This window comes from Stenella coeruleoalba (genome assembly GCF_951394435.1).
Source record: "Stenella coeruleoalba genome assembly, chromosome: 5".
NCBI classification, from domain to species: domain Eukaryota; kingdom Metazoa; phylum Chordata; class Mammalia; order Artiodactyla; family Delphinidae; genus Stenella; species Stenella coeruleoalba.
In genome coordinates this window covers 74,238,735-74,263,866 of record NC_137150.1, presented here as the reverse complement: position 1 = coordinate 74,263,866, position 25,132 = coordinate 74,238,735, and the positions used below count along the sequence as shown (strand labels likewise).

General features: G+C 34.7%; 1 protein-coding gene across 6 annotated transcripts in view; it reads right to left on the bottom strand.

The window, feature by feature from the left end:
* Window positions 1-532: 532 nt before the first annotated feature.
* The window catches only part of ZNF148 (zinc finger protein 148), a 130,772-nt gene continuing 106,172 nt past the window's right edge, over window positions 533-25,132 (bottom strand). For 4 of the 6 annotated variants that reach the window (XM_079923157.1, XM_079923158.1, XM_079923160.1 and 1 more), the window contains 2 exons: window positions 8,083-8,201; window positions 533-7,759 (listed from right to left, as the gene is read on the bottom strand). In XM_079923157.1, the coding sequence (XP_079779283.1) occupies window positions 6,161-7,759; window positions 8,083-8,201 (1,718 nt within the window). In that variant the 3' untranslated portion in view covers window positions 533-6,160. Of the gene's footprint in view, window positions 7,760-8,082; window positions 8,202-8,229; window positions 8,905-25,132 lie in introns of those variants that run through there. The other 2 variants (XM_079923161.1, XM_079923162.1) reach the window with 2 other exon arrangements.

The window sequence follows — 25,132 nt, the reverse complement described above, 5'->3', positions numbered from 1 at the left end:
CTAACACTTGACTCCTTAGAACTGTCTAATAACTAATGTTCTACACAAAGCTACAGTAAAGGCCCTGCTGTTACCCAATTTGTGTAACAAACTGTTCATTCCATATAGACATCCTTTTTCTCTTTTTAATATTGATCTTTCCACAGTTTTAAAATATTTTCCATTAGTTATTTGGTTCAGAATATTGTGAAAAATTCAGCTAGGAAATTATTCATAAAACTGTATTCTGATTTTATTTTTCAAACAGCCAGTGTCCACATTTAAAATGCAGAATTTGCAAATATAAATTATCTAATAATTCAATTAAAAATAAAACAAAAACAACTTCCTTTAGTATCATAATACATAAAATGGTATTATAAACTCCAAATGGCAAGGTTAACTACATGACAATGCCAGAAGCTGTGAAACTCATTAAACCTCTAAATGAATAGGTCAGTTTAAAGAACATTTCTGTGTTCCATGATTATGCATGAAACAAACTTTCATTGTATTATAAAGGCTCAGCAATTCATTCAGCATAACATGGGGTCAAGCAAAATTTTATTTTTACAATGACAATAAAAAATGCATTTAAACAACAACAAAAAATCCTCCCAGTTGTTTAAAAACAATTCTGTTTGGAGGGTAAAATGTATTTTAAAATATACTGACTGAATTTCAATTGCCAGGCTGCTACCAATGTGAAAGTTTGTATTTAAAAATATCACAAATATCTTTTCATTTGACAGTGAAAATTTCAATGTGATAAGTTTCATTGCAAAGCAATTTTCACCTGAGTACTTTGAAATTTAGTGCTCATATATTTGAAGGGGAGGTGGGGAAGGAAAAGACCCACTTGTGTCAGATACTGAGTTTGTAGTTCTTTCACACTGATTTCCCAGAGGGCTGAAGAAACATCGGCTATGACCTTTCAGGACATACATGATGCTCCCCTTTTTCCTATAAATTTGTTCTGGCATTTTATAAATTCCCAGTATCCATATTTCCACTTAGTTACCCACTCAAGCATAGCAACCCAATTCATTCAATTCTATACAACAGTGTCTATATTATGTACATGTTTAATTATCAATAGGAAATAGAAAATAAAATTTACAGTGATTGAGAAAGGGTCAGAAAATGGGATAGGAAAAGTAATACTGTATATTCAGAATATCCTATTATCCTACCAGTTTCAATGACAAGGTTTTTCCTTTATTAGTTGAAATACAAAGAAGGCATAGGGGATCCCAGGAAAATAACACTATGTATCAGAAAATTCAACGTGCTCCACCATCAGGATTTCCATTACACATTTAATTTCTTCTGTACAATTTTTAGAAACTTGTTTTTCTTTTCAAAATCATCAGATTTCCAGGTTAAATTCAGCACTACACAGTATGCCCTTGAAGTAAGATGAGGTTACCTGCTTTATTTGGATAACAAGTTCCCTTCCAGACAGCATTAAAATAAAGACAAGTAAGACTACACAGATAAAATCCAGTATAATTCAAATCCAACAATGAAAAATTTCCCCCATATTGTTGCAAAATTCTTTCTACTGAAATGCTCTGCTACAATAATAAAAAGCATACATTACATATAAAAGATACCAGTGTACTAAAAAGTGACAGAAGTGGACTAGCAAATCCTTCAAAGCACATTATATAAATGACTAGCATTTAAAAACATTTTTCCTATAAAATGTAGGTCATATACATTTATAAATTGGCGGTTTTATTTCTAAAGCAGTGATGTGTGTGTTCAAATAGTTAGCTGTTCTGTACAGTATAATATCTACTCAAATCAAACTACAATAGGTTTGTCTTTCTTTGTATTGAAGTTGAATAAATTCATCTGATCAGCTGAGAAATCAAGGTTGAAAAATAAGTATCTAAAAATCAAAGTAGAAAGTTTAGAATTATTGAAATGTAGCTATGAAATATGAAGAGAACTATTTCACAATGGAGCTGAAGTCACCTCAAAACTTATGGGCTTGAATCTAAAACAGAAACAAATATTAAAATCCAAAGCAAACCACAAAGTTAGGTAGCAGTACAGAAGCAGGCAAAAAAACACACCCCCTTCCTTCAGTGTGATGGGCACTAAGTTTTGCAGTCTTCCTCCATCTTGCAGAAGGGTGGTAAGGCCATTCAATGCTTAGTGAAAGTGAGTACAGATGAAGGCAGATTTAGCCTGTCTCCCCTGCAACTTCAATTATGCTGTGTAAACAGTGTTACGTTCCAATAGGAGGAACAATGGAATTTGCTTATAAAAACTGATTAAAGATAATCATTATTAAATGAAATAAAGATAATTAATAACTCTGAAATGTTTTTAGAACTTTCCTGATGCTACTTGTAAAGTTAGCACTGCTATGTATTATTGCTTACATACAGTACAACATCATATGCCTTCTAACATAAAGCAGTACTGTGATTTGTTTGTACATATTTACAGATTCTTAAAAACAAGCTGTAAAAACATTACATACTTTCAGACAATACAAATTAGCACATTGGTACTCACTTCAAAACAAATGGAATGCATAACATTAATAAACATCATAAAGGAAGACTCACATAAAAGTCCTTGATTGTCAAGACACGTTTATATATAAACTCTAACTGTGCAGAATTAAAGATTCAATCATAGGTACATCCTTATTTGATGAACCATATTTACAGCATGGTATTGCATAAAAAAATAAAATAATGTTTACAGGGTTTTACTTTTTTATCCATTGGATTAAAGAAAGCAACAAACACAACAAGAAATGTTTGTCTGCTTTAGTTTCCTACCAAAGTTTAAGTGAAAAAGGAAACATACGTTTTTTTATTTGCAGAATATAGCAAAAACAACTGGAAAATTATTTCCCTGAAATAAAGCAATTTGAAACGGAAAATGTTTAAATTAAATTGCAGAGTCAAAAAGTTTCTCGTTGATTATAATAGTGCTTCTTCAAGTAAATATACTGTGAAAAAACGAGTTCTAGTTTAAAATGTTCTAAGTCTAAGAAATGTAGTTTTACAGTAATGCCTACTTTTAAGTTTCCCGGCTTTTTTTTTTTTTTTTTAACAGCCCTTTAAAAACCCAAATTAATAAAATGAAAGAAGTGGCAAAAGATCTAACCTAGCTGGCACTTTGCAAGTTTCTCTGGCCTGTGGAAATGAAAGCCTACCCTGAGCACAAGGCCTCTTTTGCCTCTCAAAACGAGAAAAATTACCCAACCATGGACAGTCCTCACTCAGCCAGAGCTAAAAGGATGGATTTCTATGGTATCAACTAGAAAATCTGCAAGTAGATCCCAAAAGTTTAAGAGCCACTTCAAATATTCTGAACCAAATGAAATATGTGTGCAATAAATTTAAAAAAAAACACGCTTTTAGAAGATGTTCAAGAGATATTACTTCAACTAATGTGATCTGTTTCCAATCTTCAAACATGAGAACAGGTCCTAAGAAAGCACACCTCACTCACACTTCGCCAAGTTTAAGGGTGTAAGAGTATGTTTTCATAGAACAATTTGCTCACCAAGAGAAATGAAATAAAAATTGCAAAAGGATATCCTCAATATTCTGATTTAAAGCAGCACAAAAGGCTACTTGCTTTCTCTATTAATGCCCAGATAGAAATTAAGTAACTTTCTGAACCAAAGTGGGGAAACCCAAACTGCTGAGATGTTTATCATATGATGATAATACAAGGTAACTCTGGTAGGCATGTAGAATTTCACAGTAAGAGAGCGATGACTATACTTAAAAAGTGGTAAGTCAGTAAATTATGCCAAAGTATCATTTATCTCAAAATATGCTTATAATGTGGTAGAAAAGTCTGCCATTATGTAGATGTAAAGAAATGTGGTGAACACAGGAATGCAACACCTGAACTGCTTGCATGACTGCCACTTTCAAAGGCCTTCCCTCCTTGACTTACTGCTCAGCAGTAGAGCCACATTCTAAAAACTGTGCTGGTGATGTTAACACAAACAAAAAACCTTATTCTGTACCAAGTTCTCAACAGAACAGAAATTCTAACCAGGCTCAAAACAAAAACAAAAAACCAAAATAAATGCCTACCATCATCCAATAGTAGTATGAGAAAAACAAAACTGCCTGTACCTAGGGAGAGCACAGTTCCATTGTTAACATCTCGCCTGAATGAAGCCTTCTTGAGGTTGTAATGTGCAACGCAAGACACACCATTCTTAAGAGTCAGTAATGGCAGAACTTCAATATCTACTTCAAAGAAGTCTAAAATTCTTGAAAAATTTGGCAGCAAAGAAAGCTGTCAAATGGGAAAACATTTCAAGCAAAGTTTAACAACCAAAGTGTAGAGGAAACCCATATTAAACATAATTTATATTCCTTATCATAAAAACACCATATATTCAAAATAAATGCAAAAGATGTTAAGGGTAGATATTTCTTTGTTCCCTTTCTTTATGAGAACAGTCTTGGGATAACATTAAATAAAAGAAAAAAATAATTTAAATGTATAACATTCTATACTGAAACAAAGACTGCAGATCTATAAGGCCAATACAAAAGTTAAAATGGAAATTAACATAAAGTTGCATCTTCCAAGGGTTTTAATTTTAGATTATCACTGGTGCTATATCAGTACGTGTGCATTGTGACAAAGATGGTGGAAATTTAAAATAAAAAACCAAAAAGTTGGAAGAAATTAAACAGGATAATAAAATGTTACTTTCCAAAAATTAAAACTGTCCAATGTGTAACTCAAACCATCATTCTTTAGAAAAGTATATATATAATATGTATATATATAAAAGCACTATTTATTGTACCATGCTGTATTATTTTAAGACAAAGAATTAAAAAAAAAAAACATTCGTGGTATAAGGATAAAGTCTGTAGTTTATTTAGATTTTGAAATGCAACAAAAAGTTTCCGATCACTCATCTAGCTGAAAAAGAAACTGTAGTTACTAGAATTAGTAAACACTCTTGGTTTGTAAAATTGTAATGAGCAGTGTTCATTAAAAAGTAACTCAAGATAAAATAAGCAATTAAAATGCCCATTTCTTTAGTTTCTCTGGATACTGTTTAATTATCCAATCTATCAAGATTCTAGAAAGAGAAGGATTAAACCAGGTTTTACAGTTCCAAAGATATCCAATTTCCTTTTATTGCCAAAAATTAAAATTTTCAATTATGAGATGATTATGACACAACCATATCAAACCTAAAAATCTAAATTTTTTTTTTTACTTTGAGAAATCAAAAATACCAAATAGATTCTAAGTGCTCTATGTTAACTGAAGTGTATATGTAAAGTAAAATACAATTAAGCTTTAAAATGTGGAATATACATTTTGTATAAGCATTATGTTCTTGGGAATGTAATCTACAGAATATCTTTTTACTAAAACTTCAAAACCTTGATACTTGCACATGAAAAATCATAAAAAATATCTAGGTACAACTGTACAAAGAAACTGACACCAATATGCATACTTCCATACAGAAGTGAATGCTTCAACAGTTATGTATTTTGGTAAAAGTTTTGAAAGTATGCATATTTTTAAAGTAATTAGGCTTTTAAATAGTGGAGTCTTAGACTATCAGATTTTTATTACTTTTTTCTCAAAAAAAAAAACATGTCAATATAATGCAAAATGAAAATCAAGGGTATATGGCATATCATTCTTTTTAAAAGGTGGTTTCCTTTTTTCCCCCTATAGGACACACTAATTTATTTAAGCCATAATCTCTTGACATTTAAACTTTTAAGTTCACTCTGTCTATACTCAGATTCCCTGCTGAAGTGCCATGACTATGCTGAAAAACTTAGAAACAGTATGAGTAAATTTCACACAATTACTAATCTCCTAAAAATGTACAATATTATCAGTTAGGAAACAATTGTGCGAAAGTCTTTTTTTTTTTTCCTTTTAAACTTGGTGTAGGTGGAATAGCAAGTTTCTGATCTAAAACAAGTAATGCATTGCTTCTATAAAGGTGACAACATGTAAGGCAGTTCAAGAATGCTGACTAACCAAACAAAATGCAGTTATTGGATTATCTTGCTATTCATATCAGCTTAACTTGTTTTAACGCATTGCTCTTAAATCTGTACAGCACTCCATTTTACACAGAGTAACCCCACTCTTGATTAATCTGTTCTAAAGTGCCAGTATTATTTACACATTTTTTTTAGCCAAAAGTCTGGCCAGTTGTGGCATCAGGTGAGGATGTCATCCCAGCTCTATTATCATTTACATTCACCAAGGGAAATTCTGGAAATTCAGCACTTGTCCCTGGTCCCCGAAGGTTCACCTGTCCATTGGCAGTGCTAAACTGAGTAGCTATTCCAGCTCTGGATCCATGATATGGAGCACGGAAGGGTTGTTCAAAAGAGCTCATTTGGTAAGCTTGGTGGACAGGCTGAGCCTCAGCTTTCTTCTGAGAAGTCACTTGATCCAAAAAGTCCTGTGTTGATGTGGCAGAAGCATGGTTGGTCTCATCACCTGAAAAGGGAAATGAGTGCTGTGAATCACCAACTATTAGTCCAAAGTGGGACTTATCTGGAGTTGTTCTTAGTGGAGAATTCATTCCTGATCGAAAGCTATTGATGGGCATGGCTGCATAGACTTGCTTGTCTATGGAAGAGAACGCTGGCTGATTTGGAAGGGTCTGGTTATCGGTCACAAAGTTAAGGCTCGGGCTATTCAAATAGGCATCATTTTGGCTAGTTCTGTCCAAAGCCTGCTGCAGAAACTTTGAGTATTCCTGCAGCATGTTGGCTTTATCTGACGAGGATGCTTGGGAGCTTGATCCAACATTCTCCGACTGAGTAACCTCAGGTACTTCGGAAGAATTTATTGATATGCTAGAAGTCACCTCAGTGTCCGCAACACTGAACGATATCTCATGTTGTCCATTAGCTTTATGAGAATAATGATCCAACAGAGTCTGCAGTACCTCATCTGGAATAACATTTTTGTCATGATTACTTTTTATCTCCACATTCAGTGCCTGTGAATCTAATATGGATGCTGTGGTACTCTCATCAATGACACTCGCCACAGCTGCCTGTGTTACAGAAGGCTGAGAAGCTATGGTACCCACATTCAGCGCATACTCCCTACTATTGTTACTGGCTGCCTGAAGATATCGCTTCTTCTTCAAAAACTGCATGGCATCATCGTAATTAGTGCTACTGTGCACAGGTTTACTAGGCCCCTCTTGCAAATTGTCAACCTGGTCAATGTCAGCATTGCCTTCTGAGTCCAGTAAAGCTTGTTTGTCCACAAGTTCAAAAGCATACTTTGAAACTTTGCTCTCTTCATATGTGGACAAAGGCGAAATTGTTTGATTTTGCTCCAATGGCTGTTTCAGACTTCTCTTACTATTAATTTTTTTGAGAACCAACTTAGGTGGATGTATTTCTCCTGATGCATCTTCTAAATGCGATCCCCCAACTGAAGAATGTGGCATCTCAACAGCATACTCTGCCACCATATACTCATCTTTTACTTTAGTACTTGAAGAGTAAAGAGGCAAGTAATCATTTTTGTCTTTCTTCAGGTCAGATTTGTCCAAAGAACTCTCTTTGTCCATCCCAGATGATTTTTTCTCAGTTTTCTGCCTCTTCTTTTTTGGCAGTGAGTTATCTTTTGGTGATGTAGAGAAGCCAGAATCTTCCTCAGATGTCAGAAGGCCACCTTTGATGGCACATCTGTTTAGTTTCTTGTCATGATTTTCATGGCACATACGTTTATGTTTCAGTACACGATCTGTTCTGGAAAAATACTGTCGAATTCAAAGTTCGGAAGTGAGTTTTTTGTTTTAGTTTGTATTTTGGTCAACCAAGAAAAGAAAAGAAAAAACGGAATTAATATAAAGATAGATATAAGCATAATAATATGAGCAACTCCAAACTAATTTGCTGAGCCAACTGTTTATTACAAATTGAATCAACAGCAGTTAGGAAGTTCTTCAAATAGTTTTAGTAGTAACATTTCCTAATTTCACTTATTAGAATTGTTTTATAATTTAATTTCAGATAGAAGAGTTTCAATGTCACTCATACCACAATAAAATGATTTTTAAAAAATATTCAAACCACATCTTACCTGTAAACAGTATTCACACTGGTAGGGTTTTTCTCCACTATGAGTTCTCTTATGCCTTTCCATATGATATTTTTGAATGAATCTCATACCACATTCATCACAGCGAAATGGTTTTTCACCTAGCACATGATACAGAAAGTTTAAAACAAAACAAATACTGTAAAATAATGAATTACTTCACCACAAGAACCTCTAAATAAATGGCTTTTGAACGTTGCCATACTTTGTTCTTTTTAAATGACCAAAGTCTCCCTTATACTAAACATATCTTCCAGTTTAATTTGTCAAGAATATCTTGCTTTGTAAAAATGGAAGAGATTGGTACACGCCATTGGAAAGAAAAGGTTGAAAGCAGGCATACTCAATTTCCCTTTTACTGTATGTGTACATAATATACTCCTTCCATAGGGACCGGTATTATTACCAGGACCTTAACAGTAATATGAACAGGGTTTCAGTAGAGTGGCTGATGTTTCTAATCCTTTTTTCAATCATACAAAAAGTATTTCAGAAAAATTTTTGAAAAAACAAAATGTTACCCATACGTAGTCCAACACAATTCTTGGGTATACCTTTTTAATTCTTCATGTCTTTTCAAAGATATTTGTGGTTAAATGAAATCTGAATCCTAGGAAAATATTTTTTAAATCTAATTTATTAAAACATAAGAAGAGGGCTTCCCTGGTGGCACAGTGGTTGAGAGTCCGCCTGCCGATGCAGGGGACACGGGTTTGTGCCCTGGTCTGGGAAGATCCCGCATGCCGCAGAGCGGCTGGGCCCGTGAGCCATGGCCGCTGAGCCTGCGCGTCTGGAGCTTGTGCTCTGCAACGGGAGAGGCCACAGCAGTGAGAGGCCCAAGTACCGAAAAAACAAACAAAAAACATAAGAAGAGCTTAAATTAGAGACTAAGTTTTAAAAGTAATGTTTGTTTATACCGATTCTCTTTTCCTCGACTCAAACCAGCATTTCTCATGTCCTTTCGGGAGCGAAATAAATTGAGGGCTGTTAACTGGGCACATGACCCCCACACCACCCCCAGTTTTTTTTTTTTTAATCACATAAGGACTTCTCAGCTTTAATGAACCACAACGAAGAAGATCTAAAATAGCTTTTAATGATAAAGCCACAGCCTAAGTAAATAGAAGGGTGTGACAAGAAGTTATCTTAAATAATGCTTGTTTGGGAAACTACTGTTTCTACCTTTCATACAGTCAGCAAAACTTTACTAATACTTCTCCTCTACCCATAAAAATATAAGACATGTTACTTGTCCTCAAAGAGTTTATGACATAATTGGGAAAACAAGAAAGAAACAACTAACAGAACTATATCCAGCTCTGGTTTACCTTTATAACCCACTAGTTATCTTAACATTTTTCTCCAGCCAAATCGAAGAACCTACCATCTCATGCTTTCCTACTTCTGCCTTGATTCATGCAGCTCCCTCAGTCCACCTCTGTGTGTTCAGGTACTACACTCCCCTCAAGGCCCAGCCCATCTCCTCTGGGATACTTTGCCCTATTCCCCTAGAGGAAAGGCATCTTTATCTTCTTTAACTTTCCAGAGAACTTCAGCTGTACCTCTCCAATGGCACTCATTACTTTCATTCCAATAATTATTTTGTACGAATCTATTCTTTTAACTAAATTACATTCCTTTAGGTCAGAATCTGGGCCTAAATTATCTTTATGTAGCTCAAAACACTTCGGGCAACTTTTAAGGGCCACATGAATGGCATAAAGGATTATTACGGTGGATTATAATTGGAAAAAATGTTATTATGAGCTGGTATGATCTGGGAAAGCTTCTTGTGTTAGAACCTAAGCTGAGTAGCCCTTTAAGGGATTGTGTGTATGAGATTAAAGCCAAGGAAAGAAAATTTAGTGAGGAATAACAGAGCAACTAAGGGTTGAGATACTATAAAATATAGTGGAGAACTGGTACCTAAAAAGACAATTTAATTTGGCAACAAATAAATTATCTGAAACTTTCAAGAACTGCAACTTCTGTAATTGCTATGGAGTTATCAAATTTTAGGGCTGAAGGGACTTTGAAATGGCTTCAAACTCTGCTCTTGGGGGCTCCACAGAGGCCTGCAAAGGATCATCCTGGTGTGGCAAATGGCTCTAAGGTTGCCACCCAAAATTCAGGACAGAACAGCTCCACTTCCGTACACAGGGAGTCTGAGTAAGGACTCCAGAGTTCAAAGGCTAGAATGGAGACCTAATACAACTAATCTCGACCAATTTACTTATTTTTACAAAAAAGAAAGTCCAGAAAAATTAAGATACTTGTCCAAGGGGTTAGTAAGTGGATAACTAATGAAGCAACAAAAGCTGGAAGAGAAGACCACTTATTTAGGAAGTTTGAAAGTGAAAGAAATGAGAAAAAGGAGGTGAGAAGTAATAGGAGGCAATCCATTCGAGATTAAGGATTGGTAAGGGTGGGAAACTGAACTAAAATGGAATATTATGGTGAATAATCGAAATAACAAGATCCCAGAAGAACTAGGATGAAAAGGGAAGGAGAGTACAAGTATTATTTTAAAAAGAAGTTTAAGAATAGGTGCATATTTTGAAATAAAGACTGTATATGATAGAGCTCATTAAGATCAGAATTTAAAGTCATTCTTCAAAAGTGAGAGAGGATAAAAGAGAAAATTAGTGAACTTATTAGAATTCAATTAATTCTACATGATATTCATGAACTGGAAGACTTTAATGTTAAAAATGATAATACACCCCACATTGGTCAAAGCAGAAGCTGACAACCTGATCCTAAAATTCATATGGAAATGCAAGGGATCCATAACAGCTAAAGCAATCTTGAAAAAGAAGTACTAAGTAGGCAGACTCAGACTTCCCAACTTCAAAACTTACAATCAAGCTACAGTAGTAAGATAGTGTGGTAATGGCATAAGGATAGACATACATATCGAGGAACAGAATTGAGAGTCTAGAAATAAACCTTTACATTTATAGTCGACTGACTTCAGTGGGGAAAAAACAGTCTTTTCAACAGTGACACTGGGACAATTTGATACCCATATGCAAAAGAATGGGGTTGGACCCCAACCTCACACTGTATACAAAAATTAACTCAAAATGGATCATAGGCCTAAATGTGGGAACTAAAACTGTAAAACTCTTGGAAGAAAATATAGGAATAAATCTTGACTTTGGGTTAGGCAATGATTTCTTAGATACTACACCAAAAGCACAAGCAAACAAACAAAAAATAAATAAAATATACCTCATCAAAATTAAAAACTTTTGTGCTTCAAAGGACACTATCAAGAAAGTAAAAAGACAAATGCTGTAGTAGCTGCTGTGGGAAACAGTTTGGCAATTCCTCAAAATGTTAAACTTAGAATTACCATACAAGCCAACTGTCCTACTCCTAGGTATATACCCTAAAGAAGTGCAAACAGGGATTCACTCAGAGATTTGTATACCAATGCTCACAGCAGCATTATTCACAACAACCAAAATATGGAAGCAACCCAAGTGTTGAATGGATAAACAAAATGTGATATATACAGACAATGGAATATTTTTCAGCCATAAAAAGGAATGAAATTCTGATATATGATACAACATGGATGAACCTTGAATAAATTATGCTAAGTGAAAGAAACCAGGCACAAAAAGGACAAATACTTCGTGATTCCATTTATATGAAATACCTAGAGTAGGCGAATTCACAGGGATAGAAAGTAGAATAAAGGTTACCAGGGACTGGCAGAGGAAGGAAAAGGGAGTTACTGCTTAATGGTTACAGGTTTTTGTTTGTGTATAATTTTGTTACACAATGTTATAAAGGTACTTCACTACACTACATTGTATGCTTGAAAATGATTAAATGATAAACTTCAAGTTATGGGTTTTTTTTAAAAAGGTGAAAAGACAATCCATAGAATGGGAAAAAATATTTGCAAATCATATGTCTGATAAGGGATGTATATATCCAGTATGCTAAAAAAACCTCTTACAACTCAACAATAAAAAGACAAATAAACTAATTTAATAACAGGTAATGGATCTGAATGAACATTTCTCCAAAGAATATATACAAATAGCCAATAAGTACATGAAAAGATGCTGAACATCACTACTCATTAGGGAAATGCAAATCAGTATCACGAGAAACCACTTCACACCCAATAGGACAGTTAAAACAGAAAGGACAGTAAGAAGGGGTTAGCATGGATGCAGAGAAACTGGAACCCTCACACTTGGGTGGTAGGATTATAAAGTGGTACAGCTGCTTTGGAAAACAATTTTGCAGATCCTTAAAATGTTAAACATAAGAGTTACCATATGACTCGGCAATTCCACTCCAAAGCATATACCCAAGAGTACTGAAAACGTTATTTCCACACAAAAACAAATATTCCTAACAGCATTATTCATATAAGCCAAAAAGTAAAAACAACTCAAATGTCCCTGAACTAATGAATGAATAAACAAAATATGGTATTTTCACACACGGAATATTATTTAGCTATAAAAAGTAATAGAAGTACATGCTACAACATGAATGAACCTTTAAAACATTATGCTAAGTGAAAGGAACTAGACAAAAAAGACCACCTACTGTATGATTCCATTCATAAGAAATGTCCAGAACAGGGAAATCCATAGAGACAGAAAGGAGAGTAAAGATTGCCTAGTGCTGGGAGGAAGGGGTGCAGGATTTCAGAATGGTGGAAGTTATTCTAAAAATTAGACTGTGGTGATAGCTGTGCAACTCTGTGAATATACCATAAACTACTGAATTGTACACTTTAAAGGGGTGGGTTTTTTGATATTGTCAATTACATCTCAATAAAGTTGCAACTTTAATAATGCATGATAACACAACTGACACCACGTAAAGTGAATGAGAAATGATTTCTTCCCACAAGGAGCTAGCAATTAAATTCAAAATAAATTAAATGGAGAAAAATCGTGCTTAAATTATTTGCTACATATTAGTAGAAGATCAAGAATTAAAAGCTTATTTAACCAGAAGCAACATTAAGAAATTTACTTTAAAAAAAAAAAAAGAAATTTACTTTAACAAACATTAATGCCTTAAAAGCAATTTGTAAAAATGTTCCTTTGCTGCTTAAAACAGAACACTTTCCCGGTCCCCTAAATAGAACAATTATGACAGCTAAGTCAGCCAGAAATGAATGTAAACACAAATTCATCTTCTGTAGTCATTTATTTTTTGATTACCCACTTTTGTTATCTTTATTTCTTAATCCTTTGTTTTTTGTTCTGCTTTAGTATTTATTTTCCTTTTTTACTCTACCATCTTTCTCTGTATCTTCTTCTCCCTCTCCCATTTTTTTCCCTCTTCTTCTCTCTCTCCCTTTTTAACTAGCCATTCCAGAATAAAACTTTTTAAGTTTTGCCATTTAAGGATCCTTGTTTGTTTATGGATTAGCTCACATACTTAAATGATTCCCCCCCCCAAATCAAAACAATATAGAGAAATATACAGGATAAAGTCTTCCTCTTATCTTTGCCCCTCCATAGGTAACTACATTTATTTGTTTGGGTCTGTTTCTTTCCAGAGTTTCTTGACACAGGCATAAGCAAAAATAAGTACATATTCTTTTTGTAATTTTTCCCTCTTTCTTACATGAAGATGGCGTATTTTACTGTGTTCTGCATCTTTTTTTTTGATTCAGTAATTTGGAGATCTTATCAGTAGAAAAAGAGCTAGCTCACTTGTTCTGATAGCTGATATCGTTCACTGATGGATAGACATACAATTTATTTAACCAATCCCCTATTATTTCCAAACATTTCCTGTTATAAATAGTGCTGTAATATATACCCTGTCAATGCAAAATGTGCAGGTCCATCTGTAGGATAAATTCTCAAAAACAGAATTCCTGGTCAAATAATAAATATGTTTGTGCTTTTGAAATACACTGCCAAAATTGCTCTCCACAGGAGATATTAATATGTACCCCGCCAGCCATGTATGAGTGACTGTTTCCCTATAACCTTGCTATATACTACTATGTTGTTAAACTTCCTGATGACTACAAATCTAATATGTGAAAAAACAATATTTCAGTATGACGTTGACCATCTTACATGTCATTTTCTAAGAACTGTCTGCACCTATCTTTCACCTATTTTTTTTTAAACTAGGTTGCTGATCTTTTTCTTGATGATTTATAAGAGCTTTATTAAAGAGACTCGTCATCTGTCTGTATTAGTTCCAGTTTTTTGGTTTTTTTTTAATAGTGGGGGTGGAGTTGTTTGGCTACTAGGGGCTTTAATTTTTACACAGATGAATTTATCAATCATTTATTTTATGGATATTAAATTTTAAGTGTTATTTAGAAAGAACATTCCTGTTCCAATCTGTCCATATTTTTAATGACACGTATGTAGTTTCATCTTTTACATTAAATCGCATACATTTGGAGTTCATCCTGAGGTAGAATGTGATGGATAAAACTGTCTTTCCAGATGGCTATCCAGTTTTTCCAACATCATTTACTGCAAGGTTCATCTTTTCTTGATCACATTTTTTATCACAATCATACACTAATAAGTTCCATGGGTCTATTTCTAGACCTTCTATTCTGTTCTATGGGACTATTCATAAGCCAGAACAAACAAGTTTTAGTTATTAAGACTTTATAATATACTTCAACATTTGGTAGGACTAATCCCCCTCACTGTTCTTCTTTTGTTTTTCTCTGGTTTGTCTTGTTTGTCCACTTTCCAAATCATTTCTGAATTAGCTTAGTATCTGTGGTGGGGGGAAGGGAGAGTTGCCTGAAATGTTTATGTTAACTTATGGAAAACTGATACACTTTATGTGCTTTATGATGTTAACTCTTCTCACTGAAAAAAGTGGGGCTGGGGTTGTTTTGTGTCCTCAGTAGTGTTTTAATAATTTCCTAATATGGAATTTTCCACATTTCTTGTTGCTGATATTATAAAGAGGGTGTTTACTTCCATTAAATCTTCTACTCTGTGTGTGTACACATACAAAGCATATGGTTTTCTGCAATTCTAATGAATTTGCTGGTTTTTAGTCATTTTCAGTTGACTCTCACGGGTTTTCCAAGTTTACAATAATACAGTTATTTTTAACCTATAATACTTTTCCTACTTTTGCTGGCTACTATTCTCAAATATTATGTTAAAAGTAACGGTGATAACGTGCTCTGTATCTTGTTCCCAACTCTGGTACTCTGGTATGTCTCTTGAATGGAAATGAAAATAAAATAGCTGATATATATTTCCTTAAGAAACATAAAAACACTTAAGTGAAATATCTTTAGGAGAAAATCCCGTTATTGTTTTTCCCCTTAAGGACCAGAGACCCTCTGCTGGAAAAGGAAGACAATCTATACAGCACTTGAGTGATTTTAAGGTGAACAGGAAAGACTTACATGAAAAATACCAAGAATTTTGTAAATACTGTTTACAATTTTGGAAAGCAATAACATGGTGAAGAAGAAACAATTTCAAGGTGTTCCACTAATGATAATTTTCCAATACCCAAGGAGCCTGGAGTTTCACTTCTAACGGTTATCAATGAGACCACACTTTTCCCCCACTGCAGTGTTTCTCCCTGGTAACTCTGACACTGCACACACTGAGTTGTTTACGGGTAAGAATTCTTACTTAGAATGTGGGTAATTATTAGGGCAAGTTATATAGAAGAAACTGATATGGACATAAGCTTTATGCATAAACTAGCTCAACATGACTTGATACATTAATCTCATTTTTGGTAGTTTCAACTAATCCTCTTCGTCCTTTTCAACCATTCTAATCTGGCTTCTGCACTTACTTCATCAAAACGGTTCTTGTAAATCACCTTCAGGTTATCAAATACAACCAAATGTTTTCAGTTATCTTAGACCTCTCAACAGCATTCAACTTAGGTGATCCCTTTCTTTGTCCTTGAATTCACTTTTCCCTTGACTTCTATGACATTCATACTCTTTCAACCTCTCTGACTGCTCCTTCTCGATGCTCTTTCCAGCTCACTCTCCTCCCTCCAACCATGAAATATTTTAGTTCTTCATGGCTTCCTCCTAAGCTCCCTGATTTTCTCCTTTTATATTCTTTTCTTTGGCAGAAAGGGAAACATCTATTTCCATAGCTTTAATTACTCTCTAATTTGAGCCCCAGACCACACATCCAAACTGCCTACTGAACATAACTACTTCTATGACACTTAGGGATCTCTAATGCTTCATATCCCACACTAAACTTGTGATCTTCAACCCACAGCTTAGTCCTTATCCAGATTCCCCCTTTGTATGAATGGCATCTAGTTTTGCAAGCCAGAGGCCTGCACAGCTTTTCTATATACCCGTCTCCATATTCAACTAGTTAACATGTTACTGACCTACTGATTCTACCCACTAAATACCTGTCAAATCTGCCCACTTCTTTCCACTTTCCACTGTCATCACCCAAGTTCAAGATACTATCATTCCCTGACCTAGACTACTATTTAATATCCTCCTAACAGTAGTCTCTATGGGATTCACTCTCATCTCTAATTCTACATCACAGCGAGATTTTAACATTAAGTATATCTGATCATGTTGAAAGCCTACTGTTCCTAGGATTAACACACACACACACACACACACACACTCACTCCCACTCACTCTCTCTCTCTCTCTCTCTCTCTCTCTCTCTCTCTCTCCCCCTCCCTCCGTCCCTCCACTACCATCTGGCCCCTACCTTTTCCTCTCATACCTGATCTTTCTTCACAACCCTGCCCTTCACTTTCTGAGCTCTAGTCAAAGTGGTCTTTCAGTTCCTAGTACTGTCATGCTTTTTCTCCTCCCCAGGATCATTTTCTCCCATAACTCCTCCCCAAAACCAATTCTTTGTCATGATAGTGGATCTAAAGTGCTTTACACTCAAGAAATGGTATCTACTGTTCTTAGTAATCAGAATGGAAGTGGCAATTATTTTAATAATGAAGTCTTCATAAAATCTAGGTCAAAATATTTATATTATTTAGATATTATGACATCTAATATAATAATATATAATAAAATATTATAATATTTAGGTATTAATGGTATCTATGACAATGTTCACATGGCCTAGTAAAACATACTTGATAGTAGAAGGGATTTTTTATCTTTAATAAGTCATAAAAAAGGGAGATCAGACAAAATTTACAAGTATAATAAATACTACACTAACCAAAAAAGATCATTCATTATTATGAGAAGCACTGTAAGTACTTAAGAGTACAGGTTTTAGAGCCAGACTAGCCAGGTTATAGTGCTGGTCTCAGCATTTCTTAACTGTGAGACACTGAGGATGTTATTTAAACTCTTAAGACTTGATATTCTCATCCATAAAGTGAAAATATTAATAAAACATATATCAGAACCAAATGTTAAATGAGGTAACGTGTGTGAGTAACCTGTCTTTGCTTAAGAAAAAGCCTAGCACATTTTAATAGCTCAACAAATATTAGCTATTAAAAATACAAATTAAGAGGTTGATGGTAAATGATTATCATTATATTAACATATTGATTACAGTTAAAACCCAGTGACTGGGCTATATATCGCAAATGAAAATATCCTTAGGCTAGACAATTAATTCAGAAAAATGGGAAACAAGGAGGATTACTGAAAGAATTACATGGAAACATAATCACACACCCAGTAATTTGCTTAAAACTTTAGAGCATACAAGAAATAAGGTCACTTACCGCATGATTAAATTTATCTAACATCCTCAAAATGGCGTAATTATAAAGATGGAAAACACATTAGTGTTTGTCAGGGGTTAATCATGGAGGAGGGGGAGTAGGGGAAGTAAGGTGTGACCATAAATAGGTAGTACAAGGAAACTTTCTGTAATAAAATGAAGGTACAGTAAAATTTTAAAAATAAACAAACTAAAAAGAATATCTTTGGCATATAGGAGGTTAGAAAGTTCATTTATCAGTCTAAGAAGAACCCACATACTATACAGGAAACTATATTTTATAGGAAATCATCTGAGACTAAACCACAACCTATGAAGTACAAATTAGGTTATTAAATAAAAACTGTGAAGTTGCCACAGTATCATGAAGACATGTCAGTTAAATCAAACTGGCAAAAACCCAAAAAGTCTTAATTAATGAAAGTAGTAATTTTTCTGGGTAGCAAATTTTTTAAACCCCACTCTTCTATAAGTATAGAGTGGTTTTCTTTCCTTAGCATGGAGGTCAGGGAGAAACTTCAATGCCTGCATTTTAAACTTCAGAAACTCTGACAAACTAACACTGGGGTCACCACCTCCCCCCACAAAAGAAAATGAAGAAAGAGTTCTTTTATTTTTTTTCTGGGCTTCTTTTCTTTTCTTTGAGCTATGAAATTATACATTTACAGTGTAATCTTTTTAAGTGGTTTGGTTCCCTTAGGATGAAACAGCAAATGACAAGTGGGGAACTATTTCTTGGATACCACAGATTAGGTTTTGGACCCCTGCTTTGAGACAGACAACACTGAAAATGATCAATTACCTCTAGTAAGAGCAGCATCCCAGACTCTGTTCAAATTTTTAAAGATGGGAAAGTTGGCCTAGGAATCATTTGACGAAAAGAAAACAAAACAAACAAAAACCAAAAAAAACAAACAACACTGCCCTAATTCTGAAAATAAGTGAACTTCATTAAATTATGGCAATTTCCACATTTCATTTTTCTGTCAGCCTATACACAACTGGTGCTAACATCTAAGCATATTAACCCTAAGTAACTGATGTCCCAATGACAGCACCTAGGCATACAAGACAAAGTAATAAATTAATGGTAAACACCATCTAAATGTGGAATAACTATTTTCTATCTATTTAAAAAACTAATTCAGAATATCACACAAGTCTATCTTCCACAGATGTGGTTTTAAAATGTTTTCAAAATTAGTAAAATGGCTGGATAGATGGGTGTCATTATATCCCCACCAAAAAGAAATTTAAGTTAGAATCTCAAAATGTAAATAGATTTAAAATAGCAGTGAGCTAAGTTAACATTATCCTGACTTGTAGACATTTTAAATTAGTCCATCTGTTTTTGAACTTTATATATAAACCCCCAATTTCCAGCTACCTCTTGAAAAAAAGTGCTCTAGAACAAAAGTTCAGCAGTTAAGACTACATTAAGCACAAAAGGGGGTTAACCAAATCAATAGACTCTATATTAAATCCCTTATATTGCATCCCGTAAAAGAAAAGAACTCGTCATCAGCTTGTCTTCATAAGAGACTGGACAAATGCATATCAGCTTTCATCCTTTTTTTTTTCCCCTAAATTAACTAGGATATCAAAGGGTGAAGGACCGTTCTCTCAAAAACATACTCTGTTCAACAATAAAATCCTTCTCCTAACCAGAGCTAACTAATCAGGGCCGTTTACTTTTTGCCCACCCTTAAAACTGTCTCTACTGTTCTGTCACAATACAGTGATTTGCCTTTTTATATTAACTGCACCCTACACTTTTATTTCATGTACAATTCATTTGAGAAATACAGTGTAGATGCTCTAATTTTAACAAGGAGCATAACAGAATGTATATGAAAAGAATTTAGGTAGTCTGACTCAATAATCAGTGATGATTTCAGCAGCTATCTTTTTTGAATTCAGTTGTCAGTTAAATAGCTAAAGAGAATGAACAAGCCCTACAGGTTCCAGGGACATTTATGAAGTGATCTGCTCCAAGCACTCTATTTTTTAAAGTGAGACCTTAAAAACGCAGGTGAAATAGCATTTCAACCTAGAATATATATCTTATTTATGTCATTATCTTAAAATTTTATAGAGCACCTACTATGTACCAAGCACTTGCTGGGTACCCTTACATTTAAATCAACTCTATTCTTGTCAAGTAAATTATCCCCATTTGGCAAGGCTAGGAAACTTCTGCCCAAAGTCATGGTGATAATAAACCAGGCCCAGTATTGAACCCTGGTGGCCTTGTTTTTAGTACCAAATTATGTACCTCATGGTTTATCTCAGAACAATCCCAAACTGTGGACCAATAATACATCAAGTCTCACCCAGGCTTTCATCAATTCATTTCACAAGTACTAAGTGTTTGCCAGTGTTGGGAAATGACAGGAAATGTCCAGGAAAATGATAGTAGTGGAATGGCTGGAACCTAAGTTTGCTTCCTTTTTTACACTATTTGACGAATTTTCACAAATGAATACACCTTTGAAAGCATCACCATGATAATAAGAATGAATTTACCTAAAACCAGTTTCCTGTTACTCTATAATTCCTTCCTCCTGCCCCTCTATCACTCCCTTCCGCATTCTCCAGGCAAACAATTATCCGATGTCTGTCCCTATAGTTTATCTTTATTATTATTTATGTATATCTTCAAACATACACAGAAGTAAAAAGGTAGAGTCCTCAGGTACCCATCACTCAGTTTTAATAATTATCATCACTTGGCAAATTTTATTTCAACTAATTCTTTCTTTCTTCCTTTCTTATTATCAAGTAAACTTTTTACTGGAATATAACAGCCATACAGAAAAGCAAACAAATGCTCCCAACACCAGAGATCAGTTCTGCCTTAACTGCTTATTATGGAAATTTTAAAGCACATAAAAAAGTACACAGAAAGTACTCTCACCATATTTTGAAAGCAAATTTCTTGAAATGTAATATACCTACACAAAACTATACCAAACATAAATATAGTCTGATGAATTTTCTCAAAGTGAACAGACCTGTGTAATGAGCCTCCCAACCAAGAAATAGAACACTACTCTTATGAGTTACGAGCACTGCAGAAGTACTCCTACCCCTTTTCCATTAGTAATGGCTACATTGATTTCTAACAAATAATTCATTTTGCCTTGTTTATGAACTTCACATAGAGTCATACAGTATGTATTCTTCTGTGTCTGGCTTCTTTCATTCAATGTTATGCTCTTATAATGCTGTGTCTAGTATTCCATCATATGAATGTACTACAATTTATTCATTCAACTCTCGATGGAAAGTTTGGTCTATTCATAACAATGCTGCTTTAACATTCTGGTACGTGTCTTTTGGTGAATACATGTATACTACATATGCATTAAAGTAGGAGTGAAAATGACAGATCACAGAGTCTGTGGATGTGCAGCCTTGGTAGAGAGTTTACTAACGTGGATGTGCCAACTTACGTACCCACCAGCGTAATATACGAGTTCCAACTGCTCCACATCCTAGCAAGTACAGTCATCCCTTAGCATCCAGTAACCAAGGAGACCCTTGGATCCAGGAATCCCTGGATTTTGGATACCAAAATCCACAGATGCCAGAATTCAATCAACTGAAGATCATGGAGCATTTCTGATCTGTGACTGGCTGAATCCATGGGTGCAGAACTGCAGATACAGAGGGCCTAGTGTACTTTGTACCACCTGTATTTTTCATTTTAGCCATTCTGAAGTGTGTACAAGTGGTATCAGATTGCAATCTTAAGTAATTTTCCTGGTGGCTAATGAAACTGAGAACGCTTTCATATGTTTCCTGATCACCCTGGTATCCTTTTTTGGTGTGTGTTAAGTGTCTGTTCAACATTCTGTATGCTTTTCTACTAGCCTGTGCTTTTCTTAATAGGTTAGTAGGAATCCTGTACATACGTATCAGGCTTACTTTTCACTTTCTTAACGGTGTCTTTAAGGGAAAAAGGTCTTAATGTAACCCAATGTATTAATTTTTTCTATTATGACTGTTTCTATATCCTAGTTAAGAAAGGTTATCTCCCTGTGATATTTTCTATTGATGTCTTCCATTTCACTAACCTTCTCTTTTACTGCCTCTATTATTCCATTAAACCCATGTGCTATGTTCTCTGTATCAATTATTGTATTTTTCAGTTTTAGAATTTTCATTTGCCTCTTGTTTACAGCTTACAATTCTTTGGTAAAATTCTCCATCTTTTCTTCTATTTCCTGCGTCTTTTCTATTATTATTATTATTTTATAAATTTATTTATTTTATTTATTTGTTATTTTTGGCTGCGTTGGGTCTTCATTGCTACGCACAGGCTTTCTCTAGTTGCGGGCAGCGGGGGCTACTCTTTGTTGAGGTCAGAGGGCTTCTCACTGCAGTGGTTTCTCTTGTTGCAGAGCATGCGCTCTAGGCGCATGGGCTTCAGTAGTTGTGGCGCACGGGCTTAGTTGCTCCGAGGCATGTGGGATCTTCCCAGACCAGAGCTTGAATCCGTGTTCCCTGAACTGGCAGGCGGATTCTTAACCACTGCGCCACCAGGGAAGTCCCTATTATTTTTTTTAAACATATTAGTCACAGTTTAAATTGTAAAGCCCTTCTCTGGTAACTCTAGTATCTAGATAACCTGAGAGATTGTTTTTATTATCTTTTTATTCTCTTGCCTTTCTGTGATTCCATCCTATCACTTGGTATGCACTGTAAATTCTTGACTGAATGCAAAACACTGTATATAAAAAATTTTACAGGCTCTGGATAATGCTATCTTCTTTTAAAGAGGGTTCACCCTCTTTCTGAGCAAATAGTGTGTGAGCGTTGATAACCTAAATCCCCAAATGGATTAAGCCACCTTGAGTCTGGGTTATTTTACAGCAAACCCAGGACACCAGCTTTTCAAAATTAGAAATGATTGTTCTCTTCCCCATTTCCTGTCTACTCTCAAAAATGGTCAGTGACAAGCAAACTGCCTTAGTGCTTTAAAATTTAATACTTAGTACCAAACAACTATACACTTTTACAATAGTAGTTCTACATTTTTACATACCTATTCTCTCCGATATTATCAGGTCTCTATGAATTTCATTATGTACTTTTAGATTATTCAATATGAATAAAGGTCTTTGCTTACTGAGAATGCACCATTAATTTAACATATAATGTGGTAACAGCACTTTAATTGTTGCAAGCAAAGCACAAATCTGATAAATTACATTCTATATAATTAAAATAAGTCAGATACTAAAAATATTTTCCAAAGATAATTTGTTTTCCATATGATGCAAGTTAAATTCTTTTAGTGCTTCCCTTTGGTACTGACACTGATTTATGTGAAATAAGCAGTTTAACCAGTTTTTAGATAATAGATGTTATGTGACAATACTTTATTATCTACTAAATATAAAAAATATTCATACTGTTCTTTGAAATATATAATAAAACTTATGCTCAATATAAGGAAGAAAAATAAAGCGTAATATTGTTGGCAAATTTTTGTTTTTGAATTTCTGCATACTTCAGAAAATACATTAATGTAAGTATTTCATTACCATTTTACTCTTTATTTTGCAATACAGTTAGAAATATGAAGTTAATATTGTATATCAAAATAAAATTAAATGCAACGTTATCTTGGAAGATACCAAGAGGTCTATTAAGAAAACAATGGGGGCTTCCCTGGTGGCGCAGTGGTTGAGAGTCCGCCTGCCGATGCAGGGGACACGGGTTCATGCCCCGGTCTGGGAAGATCCCACATGCCGCAGAGCGGCTGGGCCCGTGAACCGTGGCCGCTGAGCCTGCACGTCCGGAGCCTGTGCTCCGCAACGGGAGAGGCCACAACAGTGAGAGGCCCGCGTACCGCAAAAAAAAAAAAAAAAAAAAAAAGGAAGTCGCAAGTCAACAAAACATATTTCCCTTAAGACGAAAAAAATAATGAAAATTTAAACTATCCATATGCCTATCTATATAAAATATTGGAAAATCCTCAGCTACTTTGCAAAATAAAATCACTATTAACCCATCTTCCTCCAAAAGATCAAAACCTTCCAACTCACAGATAAACAGATATGATACTAGGATAAAGTTCTCTTTAATTATTTTGATTTTCTCAGTGAAACAGGAAGCAAATAATCAGCTGAAAGTGAGAGGGAAGGAGGAAATGGAGATTCATTGAAAGGAGAAAGTAAGAAATACCTGTTTGGGAGAAAGGTTGGCAAGCATAAAGCTGTAAAAGATCAGACAGTAAATGTTTTAGACTTTGAGGATCATACAACCTCTGTCACAATTACTGGACTCGGCTATTATAGAGAGAAAACAGCCACAGCCATTACATAAAGGAATGGGTATGGCTATGTTCCAATAAAATTTTAATTACAGTAACAGGCAGCAGGTGGAACTAGTCCACTGGCTGAAATACGGACCCCATCTAGATGAGTGGTAGAATGAGCAGACTAAGGAAATAAATTCCAGTACGCATTAAGGGCCCACTCAAAATTAAAAGTGCTCCTAATTCAAGCACAGCTTTCTGTTTTATTCCAGAGATGGAAAGAGTTAAATTTCCCACATGAGACTTCACCAAATTAAAAAGCTTTTGTACAGCAAAGGAAACTATCAACAAAATGAAAAGGCCGCCTACTGAATGGGAGAAGATATTTGCAAAAGATTTATCTGATAAGAGGTTAATATCCAAAATATATAAAGAACTCACACAACTCAACACCCCCCCAAAATAAGCAAACAAAAAAACCACAGAAAAAACAGATTAAAAAATGGGCAGAAGTCCTGATAGACATTTTTTCTGAAGAAGACACAGATGGCCAATAGGCACATGAAAAGATACTCAACATCACTAATCATCAGGGAGATGCAAATCAAAACCATAATAATGAGATATCACCCCACACCTGTCAGAATGGCTATTATCAAAAGGACAAGAAACAGTAAGTGTTGGTGAGGATGTGACGAAAAGTGAACTTTTGTGCACTGCTGGTAGGAATGTAAATTGGTGCAGCCACTATGGAAAATAGTATGAAGGTTCCTCAAAAAAATTAAAAACAGAACTACCATATGACCCAGCAATTCCACTTCTGGCTATCTTTCCAAAGGAAACAAAAACACTAATATTTTGAAAAGATATATGCATCCCTATATTCACTGCAGCATTAATCACAATAGCCAAGCAACCTAAGTGCCCAACCATAGATTACTAAACAAAGAAGATGTGGTATATAGATACACTGGAATATTACTCAGCCATTAAAGAAAAGAAATCCTGCCAGAGTGAAATACGTCAGAGAACGATAAATACCTTATGATTTCACTTATACGTGGAA